Here is a 27,593-nt window from a genome sequence, read left to right on the forward strand (position 1 = left end):
GAGAGACTTTGCCCAATAAACTGATGGGGAAAATATTGACAAACTTCATATCATAGTGGATAGCGATTTCTCCATATGAGATCCTCACAAATATGTAAGTTTGGCAACTAACAATATTTTTTGCTGCCATTTGGGTTTGTTTGTCACTCTGCTCTGCTGAGGACCCCATGTGTGAGGTACAGATGGCCTTTCAAATGCTGCATCAAAAACACTCACATAACCACGCCTCATAAGAATTGCAGCAGGAGGTCTATTTCACCACTCTGTGATATAGCACCTGTGATCTGAAGCTTTTGATCACACCATGGCAATTGATGAGGCTGAACACATGTGACTGAGGGAAACATCAAAACAGGGCAAAGTCCATGAGATACAACAGAAAACAATAATTGGTGGTTTAACTGGTTTAGCTAAGGGTCTGCATTGCACTGATTTGAATTTGAAAAGGTCTCTGAACTTGATTAATTTTAGATCAATAAAGACAGTTCTCTGATAGCTGCAGGGTAAGCAAGATTCAGATTAGCAGATTAGTTTAAATGAAATTGAATTTGTAATAGTTTCATCAGAATTGTTAAAATGGTAACACTAATTGGTGGCATGAGAGAAAATGTTTTTTTTGTTTAAACTAGTCTTACTTCCTATATTATGGTAGCATGCACAACAAATAAATTAATATAGACATTTCCAGAAAATGCATTGAGGTCAAACTGACATTAATGATGGCTTTGTTTCATTTGACAAGCCAGTAGCATATTAGAATGCCAGGGATTGTGATGAGGGGGCGAAACAATCGCTAATACATTATTACTTACGCCTGTTCTTGAAAAGCCAACGTTTATGCTTTTATAGAAGCTTATAATTGTAAACAGACCATTTTTTAATCACTAATTTTTCTAATTGACGCTCTACTGTAGAATAATACTATTTTGGAGTGCAGAGAATGATCTCAGGTCAAGCAGTGTTGTTAAGAAAGCAATGCCGATTACTATGAAGTCATTACTCCCTCAATGAGTTCACAAATGTTATGATTTCAATGTGCATGGACAACATAAGGATATAAGTTTTGCATTACTACCCTAATACTACTACTACTTAGTTAGTACTATCCATTTACCCCACTGTTTGCTTGGATAAAACAGCAAATCAACAGTAAGTAATCATATAATTAATGTTATTCTGTTTTAATACTTGTAACCTAAAGGAACAGCAGCAATTTTTCTAAATATATAAATGTTCATTTGAATCCAACTGAAAAAGAGTGTTATCATTGGTAGGTGGTTATTTACATGTTATGACACTTAATTGTAGCATTACTTTTACTATAATAAAAGGTCCAAACAAAGTCTTTAAATTGTACTGCCGTTTTGTACGAGTTCTCTCTGGTGAGAACTCGTAATTTCCAAACTTTCAGTGACATTGTAAACTCGCTGCGGTGACAGCCATTAATGCACAACGTCCCTGGTAACCACTCCACTTATCGCGAGAAGTAAGAAATGTGTTTTTGAGAGTATATTTAAAACTTTTTTGATTAGTTAATAAAAAACACATTTGGTATTTATTTGTTACAAGAAGCTTGCTTGTAAGAAGTATTTTATTAGTATGATGTAACTTTTTGAACAACGCAACACAAATACTTTGGTACTCACCAAATTACTTCCGCATCCGCTATGTTTTCTGTTTCGCGGGACAGCACGAAAAAGCTAGAGGAATGTCGTTGTTTGTATGGGATGATGGAACGAATGTGAGATTCCGCACCCTTGTGACGAATTGGCACTTTTAGTAAACTCTTCGTAGTTTGTTACGGGTTTGGTTCGTGTTGTCACGGCGGAGCATTGGTCGCTACGCTGCGACTCCCAGAGACAAACATGTCTCTGCTGTCCATGATTGAGCAAGCTATCAAATCTTGCAAATATGAACAAGCGAAGATTAACCACAATATTCAACACTACAGAGAAATACTACAGACCTTGTAAGTACTGTACATCTGAGTCATTCACCACTGTTTTATCAGGGCCTCAGGGCTCAGGATTTAAATTGAACTCGCCAGACTCTAATTCAAAACAGACACATTTTAAGTTTACAACTACATATCAGTCCGCTTGTCCTACGTTTGAATGCCTCTCGTGCATTATACCCGCTCGGGATCAGTTGTTAAGGTTTTCTGAAAGATTCACCGAAGTCATTACATTATAAATCATGTTAAAATCCAAACTTTGATTAAAGAAATTAAACATCTGTGCAATTGAGAATCCATCCGGCCTGTCTAGTAAACAGGCGATTTCGGGTTCAAATCCCAGTAGAGCCTTTTCCAGCACTGATAGTATCCCATTGACAAACACAGGGCTAACGCAATGCTTTGTTATTGGGATAGTCATTGTGACGTAACCTCTATTAATACATTGAGAATATGAGCATTACAAATGTTTCTACGTAACAGCTAAATAAGAATCCACAAAACTACTCAGAGCACGGAGCATATTGGTCACTGTTCTTTAATAATAAATATTTCATGAACTTTGTTAAAAATAATTGTTTATTTAAAAACCATTCATATTGGCCAATGTATTCCAATATGATTTTTAAACTCTCACAAATTGATATCTAGCTTAAAAATGCATTTACTGTAGGATTAGTTGTAAACTGCATGCAGTAGCCTTTACTTTTATTAGACCATTTTATGAAAGCTTGAATAAAAATTACAAGTGGAAGGTTTGCTTGGTTACACTAAAACTCACATTTTTAACTGAGCTTCAAGAGTAGGTTGTTCATATACCATTTTTAACATTATATTTAGTATTATATACTGTGTTATTGTTTCCTTTGTTTGCTTAACTGGCTCCTTTTTATTATTTTGAGTGTGTATTCATATGAAGTCTTTTCTTACAGAACACCACAACCAAAGATGGGCACTGATGAGTCAGAATTCGCAGATGACGCCGCTCCAGGTAAAAAAAAGTATTTCTCAGGCACAATGCTTATTAATCTACAGATATCAAACCTGTCAATGAGTTAGCTAGCATTGAAGGCAATGCTGTTGTCAAATACAAATAACGGGGGTAAAACCTCACTTGTAACCTAGGAAAATATAGATTGTTAATTTTAGATTAATACAGCTAAGTCAAGAAAGCAGAGCTGTCGTGTGCAAATGTGTGCCTGTTCAATATAATCACAAGTCTCTCATTCTTTTCATACAGGTAGTAATGGTTCAGGTTAAATACTAAAATATCTCAAATATAACCACTTGTTTGCATGCTGCTCTCTTCAGATACAGTTACCTCACCCGTGGAGAAAGAAGAAATGGAACTGCTTGAGAGAGCACTGGAGAAAGCTCTTCGGGTCCGCACTGGCACAGTGTCTTCTAAAAAAGACTCAAACAAACAATTTGCATGTCGAAAGGCATCCAGCACTTCAGCTGTCACATCGAAAGAGGGAATGCAGGCTTCTACAGCTCCTAAAGGAAACCAGAAAACCGTCAGATCTACCTCTAAATCAGCCAGTCTTGACAGAAAAGATCACAGAAAGCCTGGTACGTTGGTGTTCAACTCAAAATCTTCACATAGCTACCATCCTGGACAGTGCAAAACCATAATTAATAGAAACATAATCATGAACTGTTCTGTCTCTTCAGCTGGGATTGTGCATCATCAGGCAGCAAGGGCATCACAGCAGGCTGTCTCGGCGTCTGGCTCACTAGGTCGGGGTCAGTTACACACCTCGACCCTCCACTCAAAAAACAAAACTATAAGAAGCAATGAGCTGAGTGGGACTGACCTGGGCACAGCTGCAGCTTTTTCCACTCATTCACATAACACAGTGCCTGTTTCACATAGATTGGAGTCTGGAGCTCACAGTTTACCTCCACAGAAAGGGTAAACTGGGTTATGAAGAAACCACACTTATCTTTCACCAACCTTTGTTTGCTGTGCTATTATAATTGTTCTTTACGCCTTTGCTTCATGGCAGGAAAGCTTCTGATCAAACAGCAAAATGGAAATCTCTAAGAAGGAAACAAAACAGGTGGCCAAAATCAGTCTGATACTATTGTGATCATTTTACAACTGGTTCAACAGTTTCTCTTTGTTCACTAATTCTTCCTATCTACATTATTTTTAGGTTATGGGACAAAGTCGTTGCCCTACAAAGGAAACCTGTGTCAGGGAGGAGTCACTTCATGGAGAGAATGACAGCTTTGGTATCCTTCCTCTTTGTATTGATGCCTTTCAAAATGGTCTGGGAAGCCCCGTACATGTTTTCCATGTAGTGTAATGTTGAGTTGGAAATATACTCTAGTGTAACGTTTAGTTATAATTCCACCCAGCTATAAGACATTGTCAAAATATGTCTCTCAGAGCCTGTATACATTTTATTAATACACTTCTTCCTGTAATCCATCTCATACCTGGCGTATTGTCTTTGACCTCTCTGACCACTCTAGTTCCCCAAGGATTGGCCATGTGGTTGCCCGGATCAGACCAGGGTTTTGGTCGCAAGACTGACTCACCAAGGGCATGACCTCACCCAGCACAGGCAGGCAGAGGAGTTTCTGGGCAAACAGACGCTAGAAGTAGCCACAGAGCAAGGTAAAAGAACAGATGACGCATGCAAACACACAAAAATAGGAGAAGAGGAATGAGGAGTAATGAAGGCGATTGTGTTAGAAAATGATAATTTTAGAGGAAACTGCACAGGAAGTTGGCAGGAAGTGATTTTGTGAGAGCTGTTTGGACCGATTTATCCTCTGCCAATCATACTCAGGACCCTGGAATGAGCAATTGAGATGCACTGACTACCAACATGAGACTAATTACTGTACAATTAAACCAGTCAACTCCAATATATCCTGTCATATTGTTGCTAATGAAGTTTTTTTTTCTTCTGTTTAGGTTCTAAAACAAACCAGCATGACTCCTGTCTGGAACTTGAGAGGTTGTTGGTGGGAGCAGATCAGCTCCAGAACTCTGCACACCAAGCAAAACAAGGTAGGAATTCATCCTGTTCGTCAAACTAGATGGTTATAAGCAGAAAGAAAAATAAAATATTGAAATAAAATATTTCAAAACATTGACTTGCATAATTAAAAGGACATGGTTGGACAAATAATTAAACTGCGTTGTCAGATATAATATCCAAGTGTCAGCAGGTCTTACTGTCTGCAACATGCTCTAATATGCAAAACCTTCAACGATACTGTTCTAATGAAGCTGAATGCCCAGGTATTTTCCATTCACACCACTCAAATGACCGTATCACCTTCAGGAAGCAAAGTTTGTTGATGTTTATCAGTTATAGCTCAAGTGCAGCAAAAGTATGTTGCTAAAGCAAGTGTGAGAAAGAACTTTCTAGTAATTTCTAGCTCCCTGCTTAGCCAACATACCTCCATTTTGTGTTGTGACCATGAGCATCCAATCTAGCATCCCACATCCACCTTTCAGCGAGTATTTTATTTCAGAGAGGGATGAATCGTTTATTGCATTCTAACAGCATTTGAAAAATGCAATGTAGCGTGCTAACGAGCTAATGGAGCCGCTCCATCTTGGAGTATGGAAAATGAAAACAGAGCCGCAGTGAAACCTCAGTGCCAGATCAGTACTTCCCTTGGCCTCGATAGATCCCCTCCCTGTGACTGTGGGGTTTTAAAGCTGTCTATCCTGACGTGGCTAGGCCAGGGCCTAGCTATTTAAAGCTGAGGCAGCAGAGCAGAAAAACGTTTTAGTGTACGGTTGCTCACGCTCACGCTCTAAAAATAACCGTATTTTCCGTCAGAGTGGGAAGCATGGGATCGATGGAGGCCAGAGGGAGGTTGTCTTTGCCCCACTGGGGCAAATAGCGTGTGGGGCGATGGGATAATTGCACCCCTGCCCCTGACTATAACCTACACATCAGAGGCAGAGCTCAGAGAACTGGAGAATCTGAGAATGAGGGTGGCACTGCTGCAACAGGAGACTTACATTGAGCAGGTAAGAGTTCTTTGCTTTAGGTGAAAAAACTTGAATTAGAGGCTGAATCTTGCTAATGATAAGAAAGTCTGTGCATTCTGTTCTGAGTAATAGTCAATACCTTCTAAAAAATAATGTATTGACAGTCTTTTGTTCTTTATGACAGGCTCTGTTGGACACTCTGTCCCCTCAGCTTTCATCTATTGTACCTGGGCCTGGATGTCCCGACCTCAGTGTGCTGAGAGGCATGTACTCCCTGCTGGGGGAAGGGGGGGAGCGTTTCCCTGCCATAGTCCTGGACTCTGAGCCTGACTGACCACAGAGCACATTACACCTGTTCATGAAATCTACTGTTTATCTTCTTTTACACATAAGAGAAATAAAATATGACCTCTTAGCATAATGCAATCACAATACACAACATTCCAAACATATAACTACTTGGGCACGGACCTTAAAAGTAACAAATATTAGTTGTATCTGCTTAATATATTGTTATTTTAAGATGTAAATAAATCAAACATTGACTTTATACTCGAATCGGAATATTTAAATTAGTACTTCAATTTAGATAGCGTAGGATTTATTTTTCTAAATAGTTTTAAGTTGTATTTTGATAAAACGTTATGTTGTAAAAATCTTACTGTGTAAAAAAACCAAAACCTAGAATAATGGCTAATGGAAAAACTGAACCCATGGTCTGTAATGGAACACTTACTGTACCAGCAGGGGGCGCTCACTCACAGAAGAACTGACCATCAAACACACTAGCAGGGGTCTAATGTTAATCACTTGTTTTGAAAATGTGGATTGCAATTTTGATCCAATGTGTGACCTAGAATTACATGTGGAAATAAGGTTTCTAATTAAATACAAACAATTATTTTTAAATTGACTCATCTGCTTGACTGCTGGTCTGTGGAATAAAGTGAAGTAATGAAACAAAGACTTTTTTTTTTTTTAATCCTGACTTTCATGGAAAGCAGCAGAGATGCCATGACTTCAGGCTCATTGCCATGTGTTCAAATGTCTTCCTACTGTCTGTTAAATCAGGCTTTCTGAAGAATTCACATTGCAAATTATTGTATTTGTTAGTTTCTACGAGATTGACCTGAAACATTTTCAGTGTGTTTTATTGCACTGTGAACCCCCAATACTCTACCATAATGTTTCTCCATATGACGTGTTTGCTTTCCTTGCAGACTTTCATAATCTGGCATGCATTGAACGATATATAACACGTATGTGGCCAATATGAGGTCTCTGCGATCTGAGAAAATTACTAGTCCTGAATTTGCCCGCCACACCTGTTATGAAGGCGTATGTGAGATGCGAGAAGTCCTGAAGAGGCCCAAAAGGCTCGTGCCCACAGATGATGTGTGAATGGCAGGGGCTGTGCCAGACTGGGCGACAGGTGGCGCTGGGTTCACACAGCAGGACGTGGGTGTTTGAGCCCTGCTGCAGAAACCCTCATGTACACACAAAGACGGGACATGCATACTCAAAGCCGGCTAAGTCATACGGATGCCCAGGTGCCTGGTTCAGTGCATGCTAACTGGAAATGGCATGTTTCCCTGAGTAGAGGAAACAAGAGGTCATAAAAAGGAGATGGATATTTCAGCTCCAGATTATGATCTGTGTCTTAAAGGTCCCATATTATACTGTTTTTCATCAATATATTATAGCTCTCAGATAGATATACAAAACATGTCTCTGAAGTGTTTGCCTCGAAACACCAAGCAGATAATTGCAGCATCCCATAAACCCCTCTGTTTCAGCCATGTTTCAAAAGTGCTGATTCTCTGTCTGTTACTTTAGATGAAAATAAGGAGCCACTCCCCACGCCCCTCTGAGAGATATTTGGTTAAAAAGAACACAATGGTGCTCGAGGAGGAGATTCAGGTGATAAGGAGGGGCGGGGGGGGGGTTACCTTGGTTGGTAATTGGCTAATGGTTACACAAGCCAAAAAATCGTTATGACATCATAAAGTGGCCAAAATCTGATAAGCTCATTTCTCAGTTTTTATATAAATGGATCAGGACAAAAAGTGAGCGAATATTTTTTCCTGAAACTTTCAGCATCTCTTTACACAGAAAGGGACACATGTGTATGTAAAAGACATGAAAGAGTGGATTTTGCATAATAGGTGACCTTTAAACAACTGGAGCATAATGACTAGATCCTCTGTTTCTGTTGTTTATCAGAAATACAGTCACACGCCACTCGAGTGCAGCCAAGTTTTTCATACGGAATTGGAAATGTGCTGCGTTGGTTCCTTTTCTGCCCATAGAGTCTTGGACAGTGTGTGAGTAAAGGAGGAGGCAGGGAAGCATCCTTGCGATCACGTCAACACTACACACAGGTCCCTGAGGGAGTGGCGCCTACGCAACTCAGCCTTCCTGTGACCTGCATACATCAGCTGCTGCTGGGCTCTGCCTGTCACCGGCCAGGCTCTCCTACTCCCCTCAGCACAGCCCTGGCCCTGCCCAGGTTACTCAGGTCTCACGGCTTTGTCCCATATTTCTCACGCCTTCAATGCCACATTAATGGAAGAACCCAGACAAAATGTTTTCCCGTGGAAAAAGAATTACTTTCTTTCCCATGCCGGTACTTCTGTTTGCCTCACGTACTAGCACAAAGAGGGACAGAGTTGAATAGTCTTTTCTTTTTCGTACACATTCCTTCCTACTTGTTCACTTTTCTCACCCTTTTCTTTACCACTTTTTGCAGTCGTAGTCCACTGCAATGCTGGACTTCAAGTACAAATCCACAGAAACCGAACAGTGCTACCAAGAATCCACTTCTGTCCTTCAAATGCCCATTGAACATCTCTTTCTCCTGCACCCCGCCCCCCACAAACACATTCCTCACTTCTTTTTCTGTATCTCCTCTTTTGCTCAGCTTCATCTCTGCTGCACAGTGAGCTACAGCAGGGATCTTTAAGTCAGTGTGGTCAGTCATCAGTAAGCGGCATTAGGGTCATTTATTTGATTTCCTCAACCATTCAGGCGGTCTGAGCCAGTTCCCTCCATCAAGTTGAATATCTTTTGTCAAGACGAAGAAAAAAGTGTCTTAACTAAGGATCTGTTATCCTGCTTATATGGAGGCATGTTTGGAATTTCAATGAGAATATTATGTGTCTCTTAATCTGATAATGTAGCTATTAAAGAGCAAGAATGCTTTAATCTAACTGAGGAGAAATCTGTTGCTAATAAGAAGCCATGCTTAACAATTCCATAGACATGCTTTTTGAACCCATAATAAATATTTTGTGACCCCAAAGCTTCAAGAGATGACTTCTCTGGTGCGATCAAATATTATTTTTGGGCACAGTCTTCATGCATGACAATGTGGTCTCACATGAGTCTTCAAATGAACTTGAAAGCTTTTTGCTTCCTTTTGTTGTAGATAATACTATACATGAATTCCAATGGCTTTTAGCACCAATTTACTAGAATCATTATTCAGTTCACAGTTCTTTTAGAGAAAAAAAACTTAGAAACAAGAAGATGAAATGTTGCCATGGCAAATACAGCAACGCTTGAAGATATAGACATGCAGCACATTCATCCTTCCCTAAAATAGCATCTCAGATGTGGAGGTGTGAAACGAGCAAGTTTAGGAGAAAATAGCTATCTGGATTGATGTTCCCTTCATGAAAGAGAGAGATTCAGGCGTTTTAACTACTACGAGGTTGCCTTCCATGCACAAGGGACTGACACCAGCAGTGTGTGTGGGTGGGACAGCAGTGTGGGCGGCCTATGTTTTTCAAGCTTGTATTCTGTCATGTGTGGGGATGCTCATTAGTGTATATTATCAGGACATTGTATATTTGATGTCTTTCTGGAAATGAGTGTGTGGGTGGTCGTAGGATTTATGTCTGCTATTGATGTCTAAGCGAGAAGTGGTGGGGTGCAATGGGAACATAATTGAATTGCCTTAAGAAGGTGGACCATTTGAGCTATAGTGATGAGATGGAATAACTAACTTTCCTATAGGAAGTAATGAGGGATTCCCCTTTCACTTCTGATTAACAGTCAGAGTAGGCGTCTCTATTTTACAGGGGTGGCATTTATACTGCAGGAAAAGAAAAAAAGACTGCAATTGAAAAGCAGTGATGGGGAGAAGAAGAAAGGAGGGAGCAGTTAACTCTTCTCCCCTCCCCCTTCCTGTGCTTCGTCAACCCCTATTCTCCCTGCTTCAAAGTTTGACGTCACACAAAAGAAGACCAATCAGAGCGCTCGAACTTCTCTGTTTTTCTTCCCTAGCTCCTCCCCTCCCCTGGTCCCTTATATATCCCCCACCACTACATTCACCGGAGTGTACAATGTGCTGCCAGAAAGCCAGCAGGCAGTGTACAGAGAAACAGCAAGAGAGGGAGAGAGAGAAGGGAAAAGTGTGAGTGGATTTCAGCGCTGACTTCATCTGACACGCTCATTTATCCGGTCTCAAACAGACCTCCTTCTTCTTTCTCTCTTTTTCTGCCTTTTTGTATATCTTTGTGTTTCTCCAGGCCAGAGCTGACTGCGAACGTGATCCACGAGGCCAACGCTGCAGTCTGGTTTCAGGATCAGCACACACCATCAGTATGGGCTGTACACAGCCTCGGACCAACTCGGGGCAGGAAGCGCAGTCCCTGGAGGTTGGTGATGCCAAAGTGCCCGAAGTGCTCTCCTCTCTGGAGCGGCTGTCCCAGGCCACTGGAGGCATGGAGAAGTCCTGGTACCGCTGCATCTTTCCCTTTGGAATCATCTCTTTGGTGATTGGTGCAGCAGGAACTGGGGTGACCTACACTTATAATGACCTGCCTCAGACTAAAGTGGTGTCAGTTGTGCTGCTTGTCATGGGTCTTATGCTGTTGCTGATGGCCACAACCTGTTGGACAGTTCACAAGAAGAAGAGAAGAAAAAAGAAAGAGGGTGGCTCTTTCACCTCTGAGCAGTGTCCCCTGTGAAGCACATGGGGAGAACAGTGGACGGTACTTGAAAGCAGAGACATACCCATGGCTGGCTGGGAATTTAGGGGTTGACTGAAAGAACTGCCACTTCACTGCCTCCCTGCTCCAAATCCCCTCAAATCTTAATCACAGAGTTTGGCTCAGCTCATACCGGAGATAGCTTAAGCTGAAAAATCATCGAGAGTGGAAGGACAGATAGACAGGACCCTGAATGTCTGTTTAGTTTGGAAAGTTTGGACCATTTTGGATTGACAAGGAGGGATCACCAATGCCTCGCATGCTCTTTAATCATCAGACAGCAAGTGTCCAGTGTCAAAACAACCTCAGAGGAGACACACACAAATATGCCTTGCACACTACATGCATATTTACACGCACGGATACATGGCCCTCGCAGTCCTCACTCACATATGCACTAGCAGTCACAGAGGGAGCTTGCCGGACACCTAACACGCTATGCAGAGCTGCTGCCGGAGTCAATGCTGTCGTCACTAGGCACGTCAGTCACAGCATTCCTCTTGCCAGGACAGGTGACTCTCCAAGAGGCCATAAGTGGGCCAAAGACGGCAACCTGATACCCAGCCCAAAGAGCAGCGCACCCGCGTCAGTGGCCAGCGTCATTCACTCGTCCTGTGACACCGCAGCAATGTGTTGGAGGCTTTTTTTACGCAATGGGAGAGTGGAACTTGAGTCCAGCAGGATCTTGCTGGCATCTGTGTTGACGATGAGCTGGAGAGGGCAGAGGACCTGCTGGGGAAGTGGAAGATGTTTGTGTGTGCTCAAATAAAGATTCTGGTGAACTAAAAAGACAGTTGGACCTTGGACTTCACTACTTAGTAACAAGATATTTGCACATATAGCCATGTCCATGCCAAGCAAGAGAAACTTCTAGTAAGCGAAACACTCTGAAAGGGCTTTTGTAGCTTCGGCCTCACATTACAAAGGATGGGGGCACAGACTTTCTGACTGACTGATTGTCCTCCTGTCAATGTGCAAGCATTTTCCCCCAGCCTAGTGTCTGAGTGAGGCACCTCAACCCTACACAGGGCATGCCAGGATTATTGAAGGACACTACCCCGAGGGGACATGCCACCGCAGGGACACTTTGCCTGATCCTGCTCCCCTCAGGCCCCCCCTCTTGGTGCCTTGAGCAAGCACTCATGGAAAAAGGCTCTGTCGCATTCCCCCGTTTCCATCTGAAGCCCCGAGAATATCCCCCCTCGCTCTCTCTCTCTCTTTCTATTCCTCTCTCTCTCTCTCTTTACCCCGACACGACTCTCCTTACCCATCCCATAGGCCTTCTGACATCCACAGTTTCTGACTCGATCCCATTCATTTTGATATATTCCAGGAGAAAGTGTGTACAGCCTTTTGACATCCGAATACACTAAAGAGCCCTATAGTTCAGAAATGGGTCATTATCACTATGTGCCAAGGAAAGTGGATTCTTTTCTCTCTCATAGTGAAAAGAATATTCACTGAGAGTGACAAATTCCTTTTCCAGTCTAAAATGATGCTTCAAGGCTGTCTCGTGAATACTGATGAATGTTTTTGCTCTAAATGACCCTGGGGTTTCCCTTACTTGTGCTTTCAGAGACAATGAGTGAATGTAGCTGCGCTGAGCTCCACATCTGTGAATACCTACTTTCTGTTAGTGTGGGGTCTCACAGGATGAGACACACAACGGCATTTTATTCTTGTCTTAAATATTCTGCTTTCTGTCGCTGAATGTAACAAGGGATGGAAAATACAAATCAAGGAATTAGGAAGTGCAATTAACGTATGTATGTAGAATTGAAGGTGTCTGGCCAGTTCTATGTGAAGGACTGTGTAGCAGCCCTATTGTACCCTTGAGAACAATCATTGATCACGGTTGCATTGATTTTGGCTACCAGATTAGTGACGCTTTGCGGAGTGAAATGTGTCTATGCATCCAGGGGTAGCAGTTAACACACAATGCCAAAGACCGTCTTGGGGGCCAGCTGCTTCAATAGACATGCAATCGATCGGTCCTTTCCCACACATTTTCTGCGACTCAGAGTGCATTTAGATGTTCCTTTGCATACTGATCGTCAGCCAAACTCTGTTAAACAAAGAGAAGGAAGTAAAGAAAGGGAAGAAATGGGGAAATGACACGTAATGGCATTAAACAAAGCAGAACCTGTCATTACTTTTACTTTTATTTGGGAGTTGGGAGCTATCCCTGCGCTCAGACTGGGATCAGTTATAATGAACATAGGAGTATTATTCTTGTTTTTTTTATTTAGCATACCTTATTTACTGACAAAAAATAGGACTAGCATAGACCAGTCTATACGCAAACAACTGTATACGATAATGTTTCGCCAAATCAGCCCTTAATCTTTTGCTCATAAAGAGTAATTATTAGTTTGACCTTTTTTAGCAATGTAGTACATTGTTGTTGCATACTTGTACTTTCTAACTTTCAAGCTGTATTGTGACAGTGTTTTAATACAAAAAAGTGATGGCAGGTGACCAGAATTTGTTTGTTAATGATGTGAAGTGATTTCCCTTCTGCCTTCTCAAATATTAAAGGGAAAATCTACCTCTCTTTGCTGCGGGGAAATAGGTCCCTCACCCAGTAGACAACCATGCTGTCTTCTAATGCTGTTTGCCACTCCAGCGAGTGACCCAAAAAATGTCTGTGTGCCCTCTAATATTTGGTGCTGTATATATGACAATTTTATATTTCTACTGTACTGTATATTTCTACTTATCTGTACATCTTTTAATTGTATTAAATAAATGTTATGTGAACACACTGGTCTGTGATGTTCTAGTTTGCAGCTTGAGGTTAAACCCTCCAAGCACTTACTAAATACTTTGCTTTAAACTTCTTCGATTTGGGAGATGATTCAGAGTTATCCACAGGGATAGATACGAATGTATTTGGAATATGGGGAGAGGACAGTGAGGAGATGATGCACTAACAATGTTTTAACTCTATTTTGTGTGCACGTTAGATTATACTTATCACCACACGTAGCCATGTACATAGAACATAAAAAACATATTTGGTTGACGAGACCACCTGGGCTTCCCCTGTCCTGTGCTTGAAATTTGGAGGCTGTATATAGACGCATTGCCATGTGCTGCCCTGCCAGCTTGGGTGACTTGGTCAGATACCAAGAGACGGGTGTGATCTTTTGGTTGTTAGGAAAACAGACTGACCAGTAGCAAGCAGAATAAAGGACACCCTCTACTGGCATAATGTTAAAATAAACAGTGCCAGACGTACTCAGCTTGTTATTGAAACACGAGCAAATTCACTGGGAGTTTATTTTGTATTTATTACCTCATTTGATCATCCATGGTAACTTTGCTGGGAAACGGCCGTGGGTGTGGAGGAAACAGTGTCAAAGTCTGGATAAAGGGGTGGGGAGAGCAAAGTGCCGATGGAGTGGAAGTGGTCAGTTGGATGCTAGGGTCAGCACAGAATGCAGGAAACCATATTGGATCAACTCATCCTCTTCTCAATCTCCAGAATTTGGCTTCAAACCCAAGTATTTAGCACTATTTTGGCAGAACTGACATCAGTTTAAATTGCAAAGCCAGAAAAACATGCACTAAGACGTTAGGTTGTTCTGGATTTGAGCCATATGACTGCGATATGTTTTTTTGTTTTTTATAGGCAATTCTGTCTTCTGTTTTTAATTAGTCACTTCTTGCTCTTTGCTCTAAATGATACTTTTTTATTAGTATTGAGTTACATTTAAATTTGATTCAGATATTACGGAAGCTGTTTTGGAGACAGTCAGGTGTGGAGGGAAATCACGCATGCCTGGCTAGACAGTCAAATCAAATCACAGCCAGATTTGATCCCGCAGGTACTCGAGAGAACGGGAAGACTGCCACACTCACTGAACACTGATCTTTTTTATATTTCCGGATGAGCATAATGAGACATTGTCAAATACTAACAGATAAAAAGATATTGCATTTTGTCTCTATATACTCTCATGACCCCCCTTACTTTCCATCTTGTTTCAATCTCCTCCCTCTCTTTCTATCTCAAAGGTCAGTCAACAAATGTTTCTATATACAAAAGCTTTTTTTTCATAAAGTGTTCTTCTCTATGTTTCATTAGCTAATACCCTGCTGCATGGTCGCAGCTCTAATGAATATGTAAAGTTATTGCTTTCCAATCTACCTCTCGAATCAAACACAATTACTTCCTGTGGGAGGCAGCAGCTTTATATCGGCACATCTTTTCAGAGAATAAATAACGAATGCTAAGTGAACAAAATTGACGACTTGTACCCCGCAGTTTTGTGAGCACTTTGTGCATGATTTTATTTCTGTAATTATTTAAAATGTAGTTGAAATACTCCAACCGCTCGCTTCTCCCTAGCCTTTACTAGCCACGTTGTGTATTACTGAGTAAAATGGTTGGAGTTTCTATGGAAACGGTAACTGCATCAAATTAAGGATGTCACAGTGTCTGCCCCGTCTGAGGTCATTATGCTACCAGATAATTTGATACAAAAGCTCCAGATTGAGGCAACAATTACACGCTTCAATAAACACAGAGCAATTTAGCAGACATATATTTTGTTTATTCACTGTCACACATGTTTAAGTTGAAATGTATAGAGGAGAAACATTTACAGATCTAACAAAGATAATTAAACAATTGGCTTGCAAATTGGAATTTGGGTGGGGGTATATTTAATACAAAATATACTGTTTGTTTTAAACAAAGAAAACTATTTTCTTCATTCTCTTTCGTTCTCTTCTTTTCAAAGAACACTATTGAGTGCTGGAAATTTTTTCTCATCATTTGTAGGTGAGTCGAAGATTGACTGAAGTGCTGATCAATAGTAAGCCTGACAGGAACAAATTATCTCTTCTTGTAGTCTACTCTGCTCCTTTATGACCAAAGAGCGGCAACGAAGAGGACACTATTCATCCAAGACAGTAGTCTATTTAATCACAATGGGCATCAGACACAATGGTCTTAATTATCCTTTCATTTTCTGTTATTTTCTCAAAGTCAGCTGTCGTCAAAGGCAGAACTAATATGCTGCTTGAGTTGCTTTTGTTCCTGATCTGTGTGTGTGCTTGTCATGTTTTTTTTAACATGCTCGTTGAACCAAAAACAAATAATTAATTTTGTGTGTTCCTGCACATTTTTTTTATTATCTTCACTTAACCTTTGACTCACACTTACTTACGTTAACTATCGGCTTCTCTTGATTAACTTATAACATCAAAGCATCCTAAAAATCGATTTGGATATGCATTTCCCTGCTCCTTTATCCTGTACCTCGGACTACAAATGCACCAAAGTGCATCTGGCTAGAATTTACGATGTAATTCCTTGTCTTTAATTTGACAGAAATAACTACTTTATTGTATTATCACTTGCTTCTAGGGCAAGAGGTACAACCAAAAATATCCTTCGTTGAGGTCAAGTCCTCTGTAATATGTGAATTATATGGATTCAGCTTTTAACATTAAATATCTTCTATATAAAAACGTATTGATCAGAATTGATTTACAACCATTATAATGTAGAGTTGGCTTTTTCTAACAATAATACAAAATGTAGAGGGATAAAATATGAAAATGTTTACCAAATGTATTACACAGTTTATTGAATAAAAGACATGTTAAATATTGTGATTTTACTCAATGTTTGTTAGTTGGTGAGGCTAAAACAGTAAAAAATGCAAATGTGAATACCAACATCTCTCATTGAGCCCAGGACTAACAGAAAACGAGAGATTTGTTTGAAGTATAAAAGTATCACCAAGACACAGTGTAAAAATAACTTTCTCTGCTTGTTGTACAAAGTAATTTGATACTGTGATAATACAAAAACACCTCTGGATCTGACTATGCGCCTGTCCCTTTAAACAGCGTACCTTTAATACGGCTTTTTCTGTTTAACTACATTTCCCACGATCTACGGTAAATGGATGGGTTTGTGGACGGTCTTCATAATAAAATTAACCAATGATAATCGTCCACTGGCAAGCGCGTAGTTCGAAATGGCATTACCTTGTCCAATGATCTTCTGATAATTTACAGTTTATAAATCCTGACCAATCGCTGTAACTGTTATTCACGCTGGCCAATGAAATCGCTTATTGTTAGTAGATAGGCGTCAACAGTTCTGACCAATTAGATTGAACGTGGTGTTTAAACTGTCGGTGTGGGCGGTCATAGAGTAGCTTTGGGGGCGGAGCCAAGAAGTAAGTACTCGTGCTTGAATTTGAATTCAGGAAAGAGCTAACAACTTGTTCGATATTAGTCACCACCACAGCACAACAGAAGCAGTGGGCAGGGTTACTGGTTATCTGTATACCATATTTTCAGGGTGTTTATAGACTGCGAGTTTGATTTGTGTAACATTAGCTAGTATCGCCGGAACGTTTAATTCACTTCTCAGTGCTGTAGCTACATCACTGTAAGGAGAGATCACTACACTTGCAATGAAAGCGGGCGGTAAGTAACTAAAGTCAACCAAAACTCGCTATTACTACCATAAATATTGTCATAACGTATTGTATAGTGAGTGGTTTTGAAGCTGCTTTAAATTCTTGCAGTTTGACATAGTTAGTTGACGTTAGCGCTGGTTATTAGCCACTAGCCAACTCAAACGTTAGCCACGGATTCCTCTTCTGTGTGACTAACTATAGTAATGGGTTAATGCTAACAATATTAAATACAATGTGTCTCTCCCTGGTATTGTACCAGTCTGTGGTAATTAAAAACGGTAATGTTATGTTAAACTTCGTGAAATCTGGTCGTTACTTAACGGTAGTTGCATTTGAAGCACAGGAGGGAAATTTGGGCGCTCAGTTGGGTTGACTTTTCCCAGTATTATGCTGAGTTCACTGTCGTTAGATAACGTTAGCTATAAGGTATGCTTTCAACACTTAACTTTATAATGTTGTATCCTTATATCGAAACTTTGTAAGGCTATCCATGTATTTAATAATTTCTGTATTAAAAAAGAGGGTTAGACAACACCACCCGCAGATGCATTAAGTTAAGGCGTATTGAACGTGGAGCCATAACTTTCACCTTTTACGTGACCATCTGCAAACATAACAACTGGCCTGCTTTTAAATTAAGTGTAAATATTTGCTTGACATTATAGTGGGAATTTGTTGGTGGGTCCAGCACAGGGGTGTGAAATGCTTTTGGGTTGATATTGTGTGTGTGCACTTCTGTTTAAGTTTTTGTTCAAGTATATGACGTATCTAACATTTAATTTCCTTTTTTCTCTCACTAGTCCACTGCCGTTGTCCAAAATGTTTCTCGATTCCGGCACGGAAGAGGGTCCGTAAGCGAACTCCAGCCCTAACCCTGCTGTCTCTACCTGAAGAGGTCCTCCTCTGTGTGCTCCAGTGCCTCTCTGCTGAAGACCTGCTGTCTGTCAGAGCAGTGAGTAAACATAATGTAACACTAACACACAAACTAGCATGCATGTGCCAAGATTTGTTTGGGCTTGGGCATCTTGTGACCACCTGATTTTGTTTGTCAGATGACTCATTTATTGATTAACTAATTGTCCTGGCTTCTGTTACAGGTTCACTCCCAGCTGCGGGACATTGTTGACCAGCACTCCAGTGTATGGGCCAGGGTCAGTTTCAGGGACACTTGGCCATCCCCTAGCTCCTTGTGGCTTTTTGAAAGGTACAGTTACTTCTATCAAATAAAGTCAGACAAAACAACTTTTGTGTTTTGGATTTTTACCTGGAACATCTCTCTTCTTTCAGAGCTGCCGAGAAAGGGAATTTTGAAGCTGCTGTGAAGCTAGGCATCGCGTTTTTGTACAATGAAGGACGTAAGTTAAGCAATACACAACTGCAAGAAATACATTCAAATTAAACAAAAGGTCAAGTGTAATTGTGGCAGATTAAACCCACTTGGTGATTGCTTCAGGTGATAACTTCTCCTGGCCTTTTCTCTCTACAGCATTGCTGAGTGATGAGGGGCGAGCGGATGTATGTGGTCGCAAGGCCTCCCACTTCTTCAGCCTGGCAGAGAGTCTGCACTCTCCCACCACAGATCCCTTCATCTGGGTGTTCATCCGTCCACCATGGTCCCCCACCGGCAGCTGCTGTAAAGCTGTGGTGTTCGACCGTCTCAAGGCTGAGTGTGACAATAACGTGGTAGGTTTGGGTCTTATAAATTAAGAGCACAAGAAAAATGTGCTTCTCTTTCAACCAATGTTTAAGGACAATTGAGCTGCAATTTTGTTTAGCCTGTGTCAACAACTAAGAAGCATATATCATGTTAATACTTTTCTGTTTTTAATGCAACGTTGAGGTCAGCAGTGATGACGGTCATAATATTGTAAATGCATCAGCAAAATCAGATTATTATTCTCTTCAAACAATTAAAATCCAAGGTTATTGTTTTGGCTTAAAAACCACGCCTTTATTGCACAGTGGAATTAATGTCATGACTAAAACACAGAAATGTACTCTGCTTGGATAATCTCATTAAAATATTTTAAAAAGTGGAGTATTGAGTATTATAAGGAAAATAATGCAAATGATTTCTAATCTTCATCAATATATTTTCCTTTCCCTACAGGAGAAGAGAGGACCCTTGCTGCACTGTTTGGCCAGAGTTTTGCAGCTCTTTCAAGTGAGTGTGAGAGTGAGACTGAATCTAAACACCTCTGTCCGGATGGGGTTGGCCCAGTTTCTATTAGCCTCTCATCAAAGTGTATAGTTTAGCCCTGTTGGGACGGGGGGCTGTCCGACTAGTTCATAGCAGCACAGATGGATAATTGTTATTTTCCTTTAAACAACAGCCTCTGTCAATTCTTCGTACTCTCTGTGTGCTTTGTTATTTATTGATCTGACAAATGACATATAAATGCTTTTATGGAATTCTTGTTTGTTTTTCACACCTGGAACTTTGTTACCTTTTATAGGATGAGGAAAGACGCAAGGAGGCCATATCTATGTTGGAGGAGTCTTCAAAGTCTGGCTGTCTGCAGAGCTCCTACATGTTGTGGGAACACAACCGGAAAGCAGCTGTGAGTCCGAATCCCTCATTTAGCTTAATAGTGAGGATTTATTGATCGATATAGTGACCTTATTCTTTAAGCTGCTGTACAGTTTCACCATGTCACACTGAAGCACTTCCTAAGTTGTTTATAGTATTGTTCATTCAAGCTTTAGAGTTGATTACATTGATAGTTTCCATGTTTATTGCATTAAGCAAAATATCTCTTTGACCTAATTTAAAAAAAAATGTAATACTCAAACAAACAACATAATAATAATAATAATAATATAATAATTATTAACTGTTTTGTGGTTTGATTCCAGATGGCAGATCCAGGCAGGTACCTCCAGTATATCCGAACCCTGAGGGACTATGCCGGCAAAGGATGCTGGGAGGCACAGGTGTGTGGGATTGAAGACAGAACAATGCCATTATAAGGATGCAGCAGTGGATTTTCTTTGTTATGTGCTTATTCAGTCAGTCTTTTGCCCTTGGTTTGTTCACTGTAATGATATAAAAGACAGTGTTTGTCATTTCCCAGTCCTCCATTTGTTTAGAGTTTGAAGCTTTTCTTATTGAACAACTATCAGGCAGTCTCAAGAGGGCTTGACATTTGGATGACGATTTTCTTTTTTGTTCATAATTTGGCCCAAACTGCAACACTGAACCTCCAAAATATGAGTCATCCAAATCAAAAGCTGTGCAATCACAGCCACAAACCACTGCAGTACTCAACCTTATTGTTGAAAGTGCTCCAATTCAACAAGCTGTCAAGCCACTTTGAAACCCTCAAACATGTGTCTTCTTTCCTCAGCTGTCTCTGGCTAAAGTGTGCAGCAGTGGGAATCCTCTGGGTCTGGAGTCCAAGGCCTGCTCGGACCTGGTGGCTCAGCTCTTCAATTCCCCGAACCCGGCGTCACGACACTGCACTCAGGGCGTCCTGAGGCGAGACATCAAGGACACCATGAGGTATTCAGGAACATACCATAATATTACTGGCATGATTACAGTCTGCTGGTCATTAATATCTCTCTAGACTATTGAATTTGGTTAGTCATTGCGATGACTCCTTGTGTTTTGATCATCTTGGCTTTCATTTAATGACATTGTTAAAGAATAGATCAAACAGAACGACAGCAAGTGGTTACTGAAAAGATCAAGTTAAACCTTCACCCCATGTAAGACAGTGGAGGTATGACAACTTTAAGAGAGATTTCAAATCCTGAATGGGCAATTAAGGCTAACGGCTTGTTTTGGCCTCTAGAACATAAAGGCTAAGGACTTTAATAATCTACCCCGTGACTCTGCAATCCACTGTATTAGGTTCAAAAGTATTTTTAACACTAGACTCTGGGTAAATGTATCCCTGTTTTTTGTTTTGTTGTGCACACACTGATTAATGTCTGCTTCTCTGCCTGTCCAGGTACATCCTGGTGGACTGGCTCGTGGAGGTGACCACCATGAAGGATTTCTCCAGCCTGACGCTGCATGTGACGGTGGGCTGCGTTGATCGATACCTCGCCCTGCGCTCTGTGCCCAAGGCTCGCCTCCAGTTATTGGGAATTGCCTGCATGGTAGTTTGTACACGGTGAGAACTCGCAGGCCTCTTCCTTGAAATGTTTAATTTCATTGTTGACACATTTGGGGTAATGTAATGATCCAGATTTTTATTTTATTTTTAATAAATGCAATTACTTAAGGTTTAAAATACATTCCTTTCTAACCATTTTGACAATGTGGTTCTTTTGTTTTCAGCTACGTCAGTAAAGAAATCCTGACCATACGGGAGGCGGTCTGGCTCACAGACAACACGTACAAATATGAGGACCTGGTCCGAATGATGGGCGAGGTCGTCTCTGTGCTGGAGGGAAAGATAAGGGTAAGAACAACACGTATACTCATTTCATTAACAATATTTTATGCACTGAAATTCAGATGTTAAATGTGATTATTTGCACTTTCCCTCAGAGTCCCACTCTGCTGGATTACGGTGAGGTTCTGCTGTCTCTGCTCCCTCTGGAGAGAAGGACCATGCACATGTTCAGCTACGTCTGCGAGCTGTCGCTGCTATACTCTGCTCTCGCCACACCACCGCCTTCCAAACTGGCGTGTGCTGCACTACTGCTTACACGAGCACTACATCACTATGGTAATAACACTCACTGAAACACATACCTATTTCAAAAGCACCGTTAAACATTGACACGTAATGGAAATATTATTTTCCATCTAATAGGATTTACAGCTGGAGTTGAGTGTAATGTTGATGTTCTCCTAAACGTATGCCTGTCCCTCTGCAGCTCCCCTGTGGCCGAGCCAGCTGGTTGACTACACAGGATTCTCCAAGCAAGACCTCGCCTCCCTCTCTGTGCTGCTCTATGTCAAGTGGTAAGCTTCTTACTGTGTGTGGTTTGAATCGATCCCAGAAAATAATTTCTCTCATCTCCCTCCTTCTGCCATCACCCATCCTGTCTGGTCACATTCAGACACATCCAGAACAAGTCCTTTTCCTTAATGCAGTCCCAGGGAAGCGCCAATGAGATCAGTACTAATAGGATTTACATCCGTTTTATCGTGACCTTTTGAAAAGGAAAGCCAGTATAGCAATTGTATTCTCAAAGGGTACATAAAAGCACTTCTGGTGGGCCCTCTGCAGGATAAATAGCTACTTGTGACTAATGAAATCAGTTAAAATCTTGAATGAACATATTTCATCCTTTGAGGAAATGCAACAGGTGGCAGGTTAGCAGATTAAATTGGTGCCGATTGGCGCATTATGTTTCTCAGTTGATCGCGCGGCAGAGTTCCCAACATGTCATTATCCGGCCAGCTTAGTTGTTTTTCACAAATAAGGTGTTGTTGGTTACACTGGCAGTATTTGACTTGTGTTGTATCTTTTTGCAGTAAATTGTGGTTTAGGCTGTTATTGTGAAATCCCCTGCAGATCACAAGTGTGCTTTAATCATCCTTTCAGTCCACACAAAAGCCAACTGCCATTGTTGCTAAGGAAAGTTGGAACTCTATATTTTCATTGCTATGCGGCAGGGAAAGAAAAAATGCTGCTCAAAAGATAAAAGCAATAATAATAATACTGTGAAGGTGTTTTGGTAAGTAAAATGGGTGGTAAAACTGATTCAACACAGTGGTTCCAAACATTTATTTCCCTGTGAGCCTCTTGAACATTCAAAAGACAACTTGTAAGAAGCTATATATTTCAGGAAAATGTAAAGAGGGTTGATAATTAGTTTGTCTTATTCCTTGTACAGCACCTTTTCAAGCCTTTATCCTAATTGGGGAAAAACATAAATATATTAAAGTCTAATCGATAGAAAATGAGAGTCCATTTCCTGACTCTGGCTCACGCAGGACTCGTGCTCCATCATGTTGTCCTCCATGGAAAGAGATAACAAGAATTGGTTGGTGACGTGTAGTCTGTTTTCAGCACGCTCGTATAGCCACATTGATTAGATATACGATTGTGTCTAATGTCTGGTGACCAAGACGATGGATGGCCATTATGGTATTAAAGCAAACATGAAGCCCACAGAGGGCTGCAGACTCATAAGAGACAGTGGCAGGCATTGGAAGTGTGGGAGCGGGGGAGGATGGAGTGTGTGTGTGTGTGTGTGTGTGTGTGTGTAGCCATGAGTGAGTCACCCACTGAGTCACAGAAACGTGCCTCGGGGTGAGTCACTTTGATAGGTGAGCATCGTATCGACAAACTGTAATTCTCAAATGGACAGGTAACAAGATTTGTCCCCAAGACTTGATTAAGCTGATGCAGCAAGCAAAGTGGATCAAACTCAAACAAGTAATCTCTCTTTCTTTCTCTCTCTCTCTTCACAGTTTTAGCCCGGACGTTCCCAAAGATTACAGGCATGTATCTCTTACTGGTGTAAAGCAACGCTTTGAAGATGACGCCTACCAGCATATCAGCAAAGAAAAGGTATGTTATTATTTATTTCAGGTATAGGAACAAGCTTTTAAGAATTGTAGCTCATTGTGTCATCGTGATTGATTGATTGATTATTTGATGGTCTCCACTAGGTGATGGATTTCAAAGAGCTGTGTCAGATCTTGGAGGTTCCTGAGGTGGAGCCCCAGATGGAGCCTCCCAGTCCCACCGGTCCCCCAGCAGACATGCACACCTTCCTCGCCTCTCCATCCAGCACCAACAAGAGGTAACACACACATTCCACCATTTATATACAAATAAATGGTATTATATCAACATATTATTGATATACACCATACCATAAACGTAGATATGATGTCGCGCTTAATGCGATATGGCATTCTGGCCACTAGAACATCTTATGTGCCCCTTAAGTGTCTCTTTTTTTATTATGTCATGCAGTGAGCACTCTCAAGCTTGCATGGCTTGTAATGGCATAGGGCCAGTGGGTAACCTTTTATTTTTAATCTTGCTGTTTTATGTTATTAATCCACTTGATCTGTCTTGGTGTGCACTCTTTCCCATTAAGGGATTTGACTATGTGGAGGTAGACGATATAATAATTGATTTCTTTTGAATTTACTGGCGTGCAAATGATTGTACAAATACATGGCAGTATTACTATTACCATCCCAATGTCACTATTGTTATTTGATGCTGTTGCTCCCAGGTTTGCAACATATTGTACATACATTCAAGAGTGTAACAGGGGTTTAAAAACATGAAGGATTCTGTCTTGGGAATAACTCTGTAACCGACGTCAATATGTGCAGAGCCCCCTCCTCTCTTCTTGCTCTTTTAGCGGTTCTACCATTGAGTAATGTGTGCTCTGTAACCAACAGACTTTTAAAACGTCTCAGCCAGAAGGTGTTTGTTTGTGCCATCTGTGAGATGCTGCGGTGACTCACTGTAACTCCAATTTCCTCCCAAGGAGACGCGATGACGCAATGCAGGCCCGCAGAGCCGAATTTGTTGCCACGCCCACGGCAGAGCTGTCCAATCAGGAGGAGACGCTGCTGGTGGACATCCTGGACTGGAGCCTGGACACGTCCAGTTCCGGTTATGAGGGGGACCGGGAGGAGGAGAGCGAAGGAGAGAAAGACGCTGATTGTGAGTGTTGAGAACAAAAGGGACCACTTTTATTCTATTGTGGGTGTTGGCAGAATCTCAAAGGTGCTTTTCTGTAAAGCATATAAATGAACTAATCCATATATGAAGAGGAATAATGTATGAGTCAGTCTTTTAGTAGGACATTAAGTGACTGCAGATGACAGCAGTTGCAACAATTAGCATAATAAACCAGCACAAGCATTTAGGCCTGTTACTGCAGGCTAACTGTCATGGACAAATGTGGATGAATGATAGAAGCTGCTGTAGAGTGTGTTCAGGTTTGTAGTTTAAGCTTTGCCCGAAATCAATATTCCTATAAGTACTTACACCTTTTTTTTTCTATAGCTTCGATGATATCTATCAAACTGCACTTGCTGACTGATGAAGACAAAAGACTAGAGCACTGCAGAGCCTTGTCCAGCGACGAAGAAAGCTTCTCTGAAGCGGAGAGGGAGGTGAGCAAGGATTCCCAGGACAAGGAACCCCTCCCCTCCCCTGCAGACGTTCACAGCTCAGGATACTCCTCTGTCCAGAGTGTTAGCCCCTCATCCACATGCTCCTCCTCCTCCCTCATGCCTTGCACATTCAAAACCTTCACCACTGTTCTGGGCGCAGCGTCCGCTAAGCCCCAGCCGGGCTTCCGCCTGTTGGTGCCCATGCCGAGGCCCCGGGGCTCCTCCAGCAAACAAGTGAAGAGGAAGAACTCAGCGGCTCATAGTGGAGGGGAGGTGGAAAGGGAACAAGAGGAAGAGGTAGGAGACGAGTATTCTGCCAAAGCGGGGTTTCTGAGCCTATAGAATGTGATTGTTTATAATCCGTCAGCACTTTTGTTTAGTTCTCGATGCTGTTCCTCACTCCTGTCAGTCTGCACTGAGCCATCAATTTCCAGAAGATCAGGAGACCTTCAAGTAAGGGAAGACAAATGTAATATCTAGAAACATTATTTTCTATCAAATTTATATTTACAAGTTTACACACATGTCACAATACAATACCTCTCATAACCTTCAGGACTCCCCGTCAGATCCGAAGCCACTGGAACATTTTTTAACCAACATTTCTGTTGTATCGCCTTCCACTCCAGCTCATCTCAGATCGAGCTGGGTAGTTTAGATGAAATGAAACTTCTAGGACTGGTGTTTAGGAGGCGAAAAAGTGTTCTCTTTTTGAAAATCATATTCTGAGGAAAACCTTAAACACAGCTGTCATGATGTTGTGATTGTTTTGATTATCATAGTTTCTGATAGGTCTGTACAAGACTCTTGTATTTGGTGAATGTTGATGGAAATGTCTGCATCTGAAGCCTACAAAAAATGATTTTATGAATTCCTATTTTTCCATTTTGTCCTTAGTTCTGTGTGTTTGCCAAAGGTACTGTAGTGGTGTCATTTGTATGTTCAGGGGCGTCTACTTGTAGAGAAACAGAACTGTGAAGTGAGTTTTAGTAGTCTGCATCTTCTAAAAGTATACACCAGTTGTGCTGTTAACATTTTTAAACAATATTAACTTAACACCTCAATCCCATCAGGAACAGCAGATGTTAAAATGTTTCCTAGCTGGATGAGTATACAAATCTCAGACTATCATCCAGATGTTAAGTGCTGCAGTCAAATCTAATGATGTACTCAATGCAATGAGAATTTCTGTCATGCTGACGAGAGATTGTTCTCCCATCTAAATCAGATCGAGCACTTTTATCATCACAGAAGGAGCGTTTTTCAATGAAATATAACCATTTCCACGCTTGAACAATCAATACTGAAGTATTTCTGAATGGATTGACTTTGCCTTCTTCGAGCAAAAGGTAACATCAGACACTAAAGGATATGTATTACCTGATGGGATTTTGAAAGTACTGTATGCCTCATTCAGGACACTGAGAACACAATGTCTGACTGCAAATACATTTTTAACTGTTACGCCAGACTGGTTATAACCTGTGTTTTTATATATGTACATAGTACTATATGTATAAATGGAGAAAGACAAAGAACATGCCACTACTTGAAATTGTTTTCGCCTTATTCCAAAAAAGGGCAGCTTTCTTTGTGAAACTAATGTTTTTCTACAGTACAGTGTTTTCTCAATAGACCTGTGATGTGAATATGTTTTTTTCTTTTTATTGAGTTTGAATAAAAAAGCCATCATGCAACATTTATTTCAGTGTTATTTTGTTCATTTTCCACCACAAAGACAACCATTTGAGTTGTAATAGAATACGATATACAGTGTGCTTAATTGTTAAAGCAATAAAATATAACTACTGAATTAATGTAAATTCATATATACACACACTTACCACAATATGCACACCACTAAGTACCCTGTGAAAGCCAGTTAAAAATAATGTTATGTCTTCTGCCGCTTGGGACGAAGTTTTCTCACATTTGACAAAAATAACAAATCTTCAAAGCCGTGTCACAGACTTCCTTATAAGTTGCACTTTGAGAATCGTTATCCAGTGTTGTTCTTACATTGACATGTTAAAAATATCTTCTGTGAAAAAAGCTTATGGGACTATATAGTCATGATATCTCAAAAGCATCTATTTGGACCATTCTTGTTTTATTCATTTCTTGATATATATGTCCCTGTAAGTCCCCCATCCAATTCAAAGTGCAATACAATAAGGTAGAT

The 27,593-nt window shown here is 40.9% G+C and overlaps 1 protein-coding gene across 2 annotated transcripts; it reads left to right on the forward strand.

Moving 5' to 3' along the window:
* Positions 1-1,609: 1,609 nt before the first annotated feature.
* On the forward strand, positions 1,610-27,099 carry LOC104960162 (cyclin-F). 2 transcript variants are annotated; one of them, XM_010788134.1, is made up of 24 exons: positions 1,610-1,969; positions 2,887-2,945; positions 3,266-3,526; positions 3,629-3,869; positions 3,964-4,017; positions 4,114-4,192; positions 4,436-4,580; positions 4,884-4,979; positions 18,159-18,310; positions 18,456-18,562; positions 18,646-18,713; positions 18,845-19,041; positions 19,469-19,522; positions 19,815-19,919; positions 20,215-20,292; positions 20,706-20,860; positions 21,315-21,479; positions 21,647-21,770; positions 21,860-22,040; positions 22,192-22,279; positions 23,738-23,837; positions 23,939-24,072; positions 24,778-24,956; positions 25,302-27,099. In XM_010788134.1, the coding sequence occupies exons 1-24, from the start codon at positions 1,866-1,868 to the stop codon at positions 25,751-25,753; spliced, it is 3,378 nt and encodes a 1,125-aa protein (XP_010786436.1). In that variant the 5' UTR covers positions 1,610-1,865; the 3' UTR covers positions 25,754-27,099. The 2 variants fall into 2 exon arrangements, with proteins under 2 accessions (XP_010786436.1, XP_010786437.1); XM_010788135.1 differs by lacking the exons at positions 1,610-1,969; positions 2,887-2,945; positions 3,266-3,526; ... (3 more) ...; positions 4,436-4,580; positions 4,884-4,979 and adding an exon at positions 17,160-17,365.
* Positions 27,100-27,593: the final 494 nt, after the last annotated feature.

This window comes from Notothenia coriiceps, unplaced genomic scaffold (genome assembly GCF_000735185.1).
Source record: "Notothenia coriiceps isolate Sejong01 unplaced genomic scaffold, NC01 NC01_scaffold00031603, whole genome shotgun sequence".
Lineage (NCBI taxonomy): Eukaryota > Metazoa > Chordata > Actinopteri > Perciformes > Nototheniidae > Notothenia > Notothenia coriiceps.

What these genes read in the sequence shown, in the direction of transcription:
- LOC104960162 (XM_010788134.1), top strand. Translation starts at nt 1,866, where the DNA reads ATGTCTCTGCTGTCCATGATTGAGCAAGCTATCAAATCTTGCAAATAT. An exon ending in AGAAGTAGCCACAGAGCAAG is followed by an intron (nt 4,581 to 4,883) that starts GTAAAAGAACAG and finishes TCTTCTGTTTAG; the next exon opens with GTTCTAAAACAAACCAGCAT. An exon ending in CCATCCAGCACCAACAAGAG is followed by an intron (nt 24,073 to 24,777) that starts GTAACACACACA and finishes TTTCCTCCCAAG; the next exon opens with GAGACGCGATGACGCAATGC.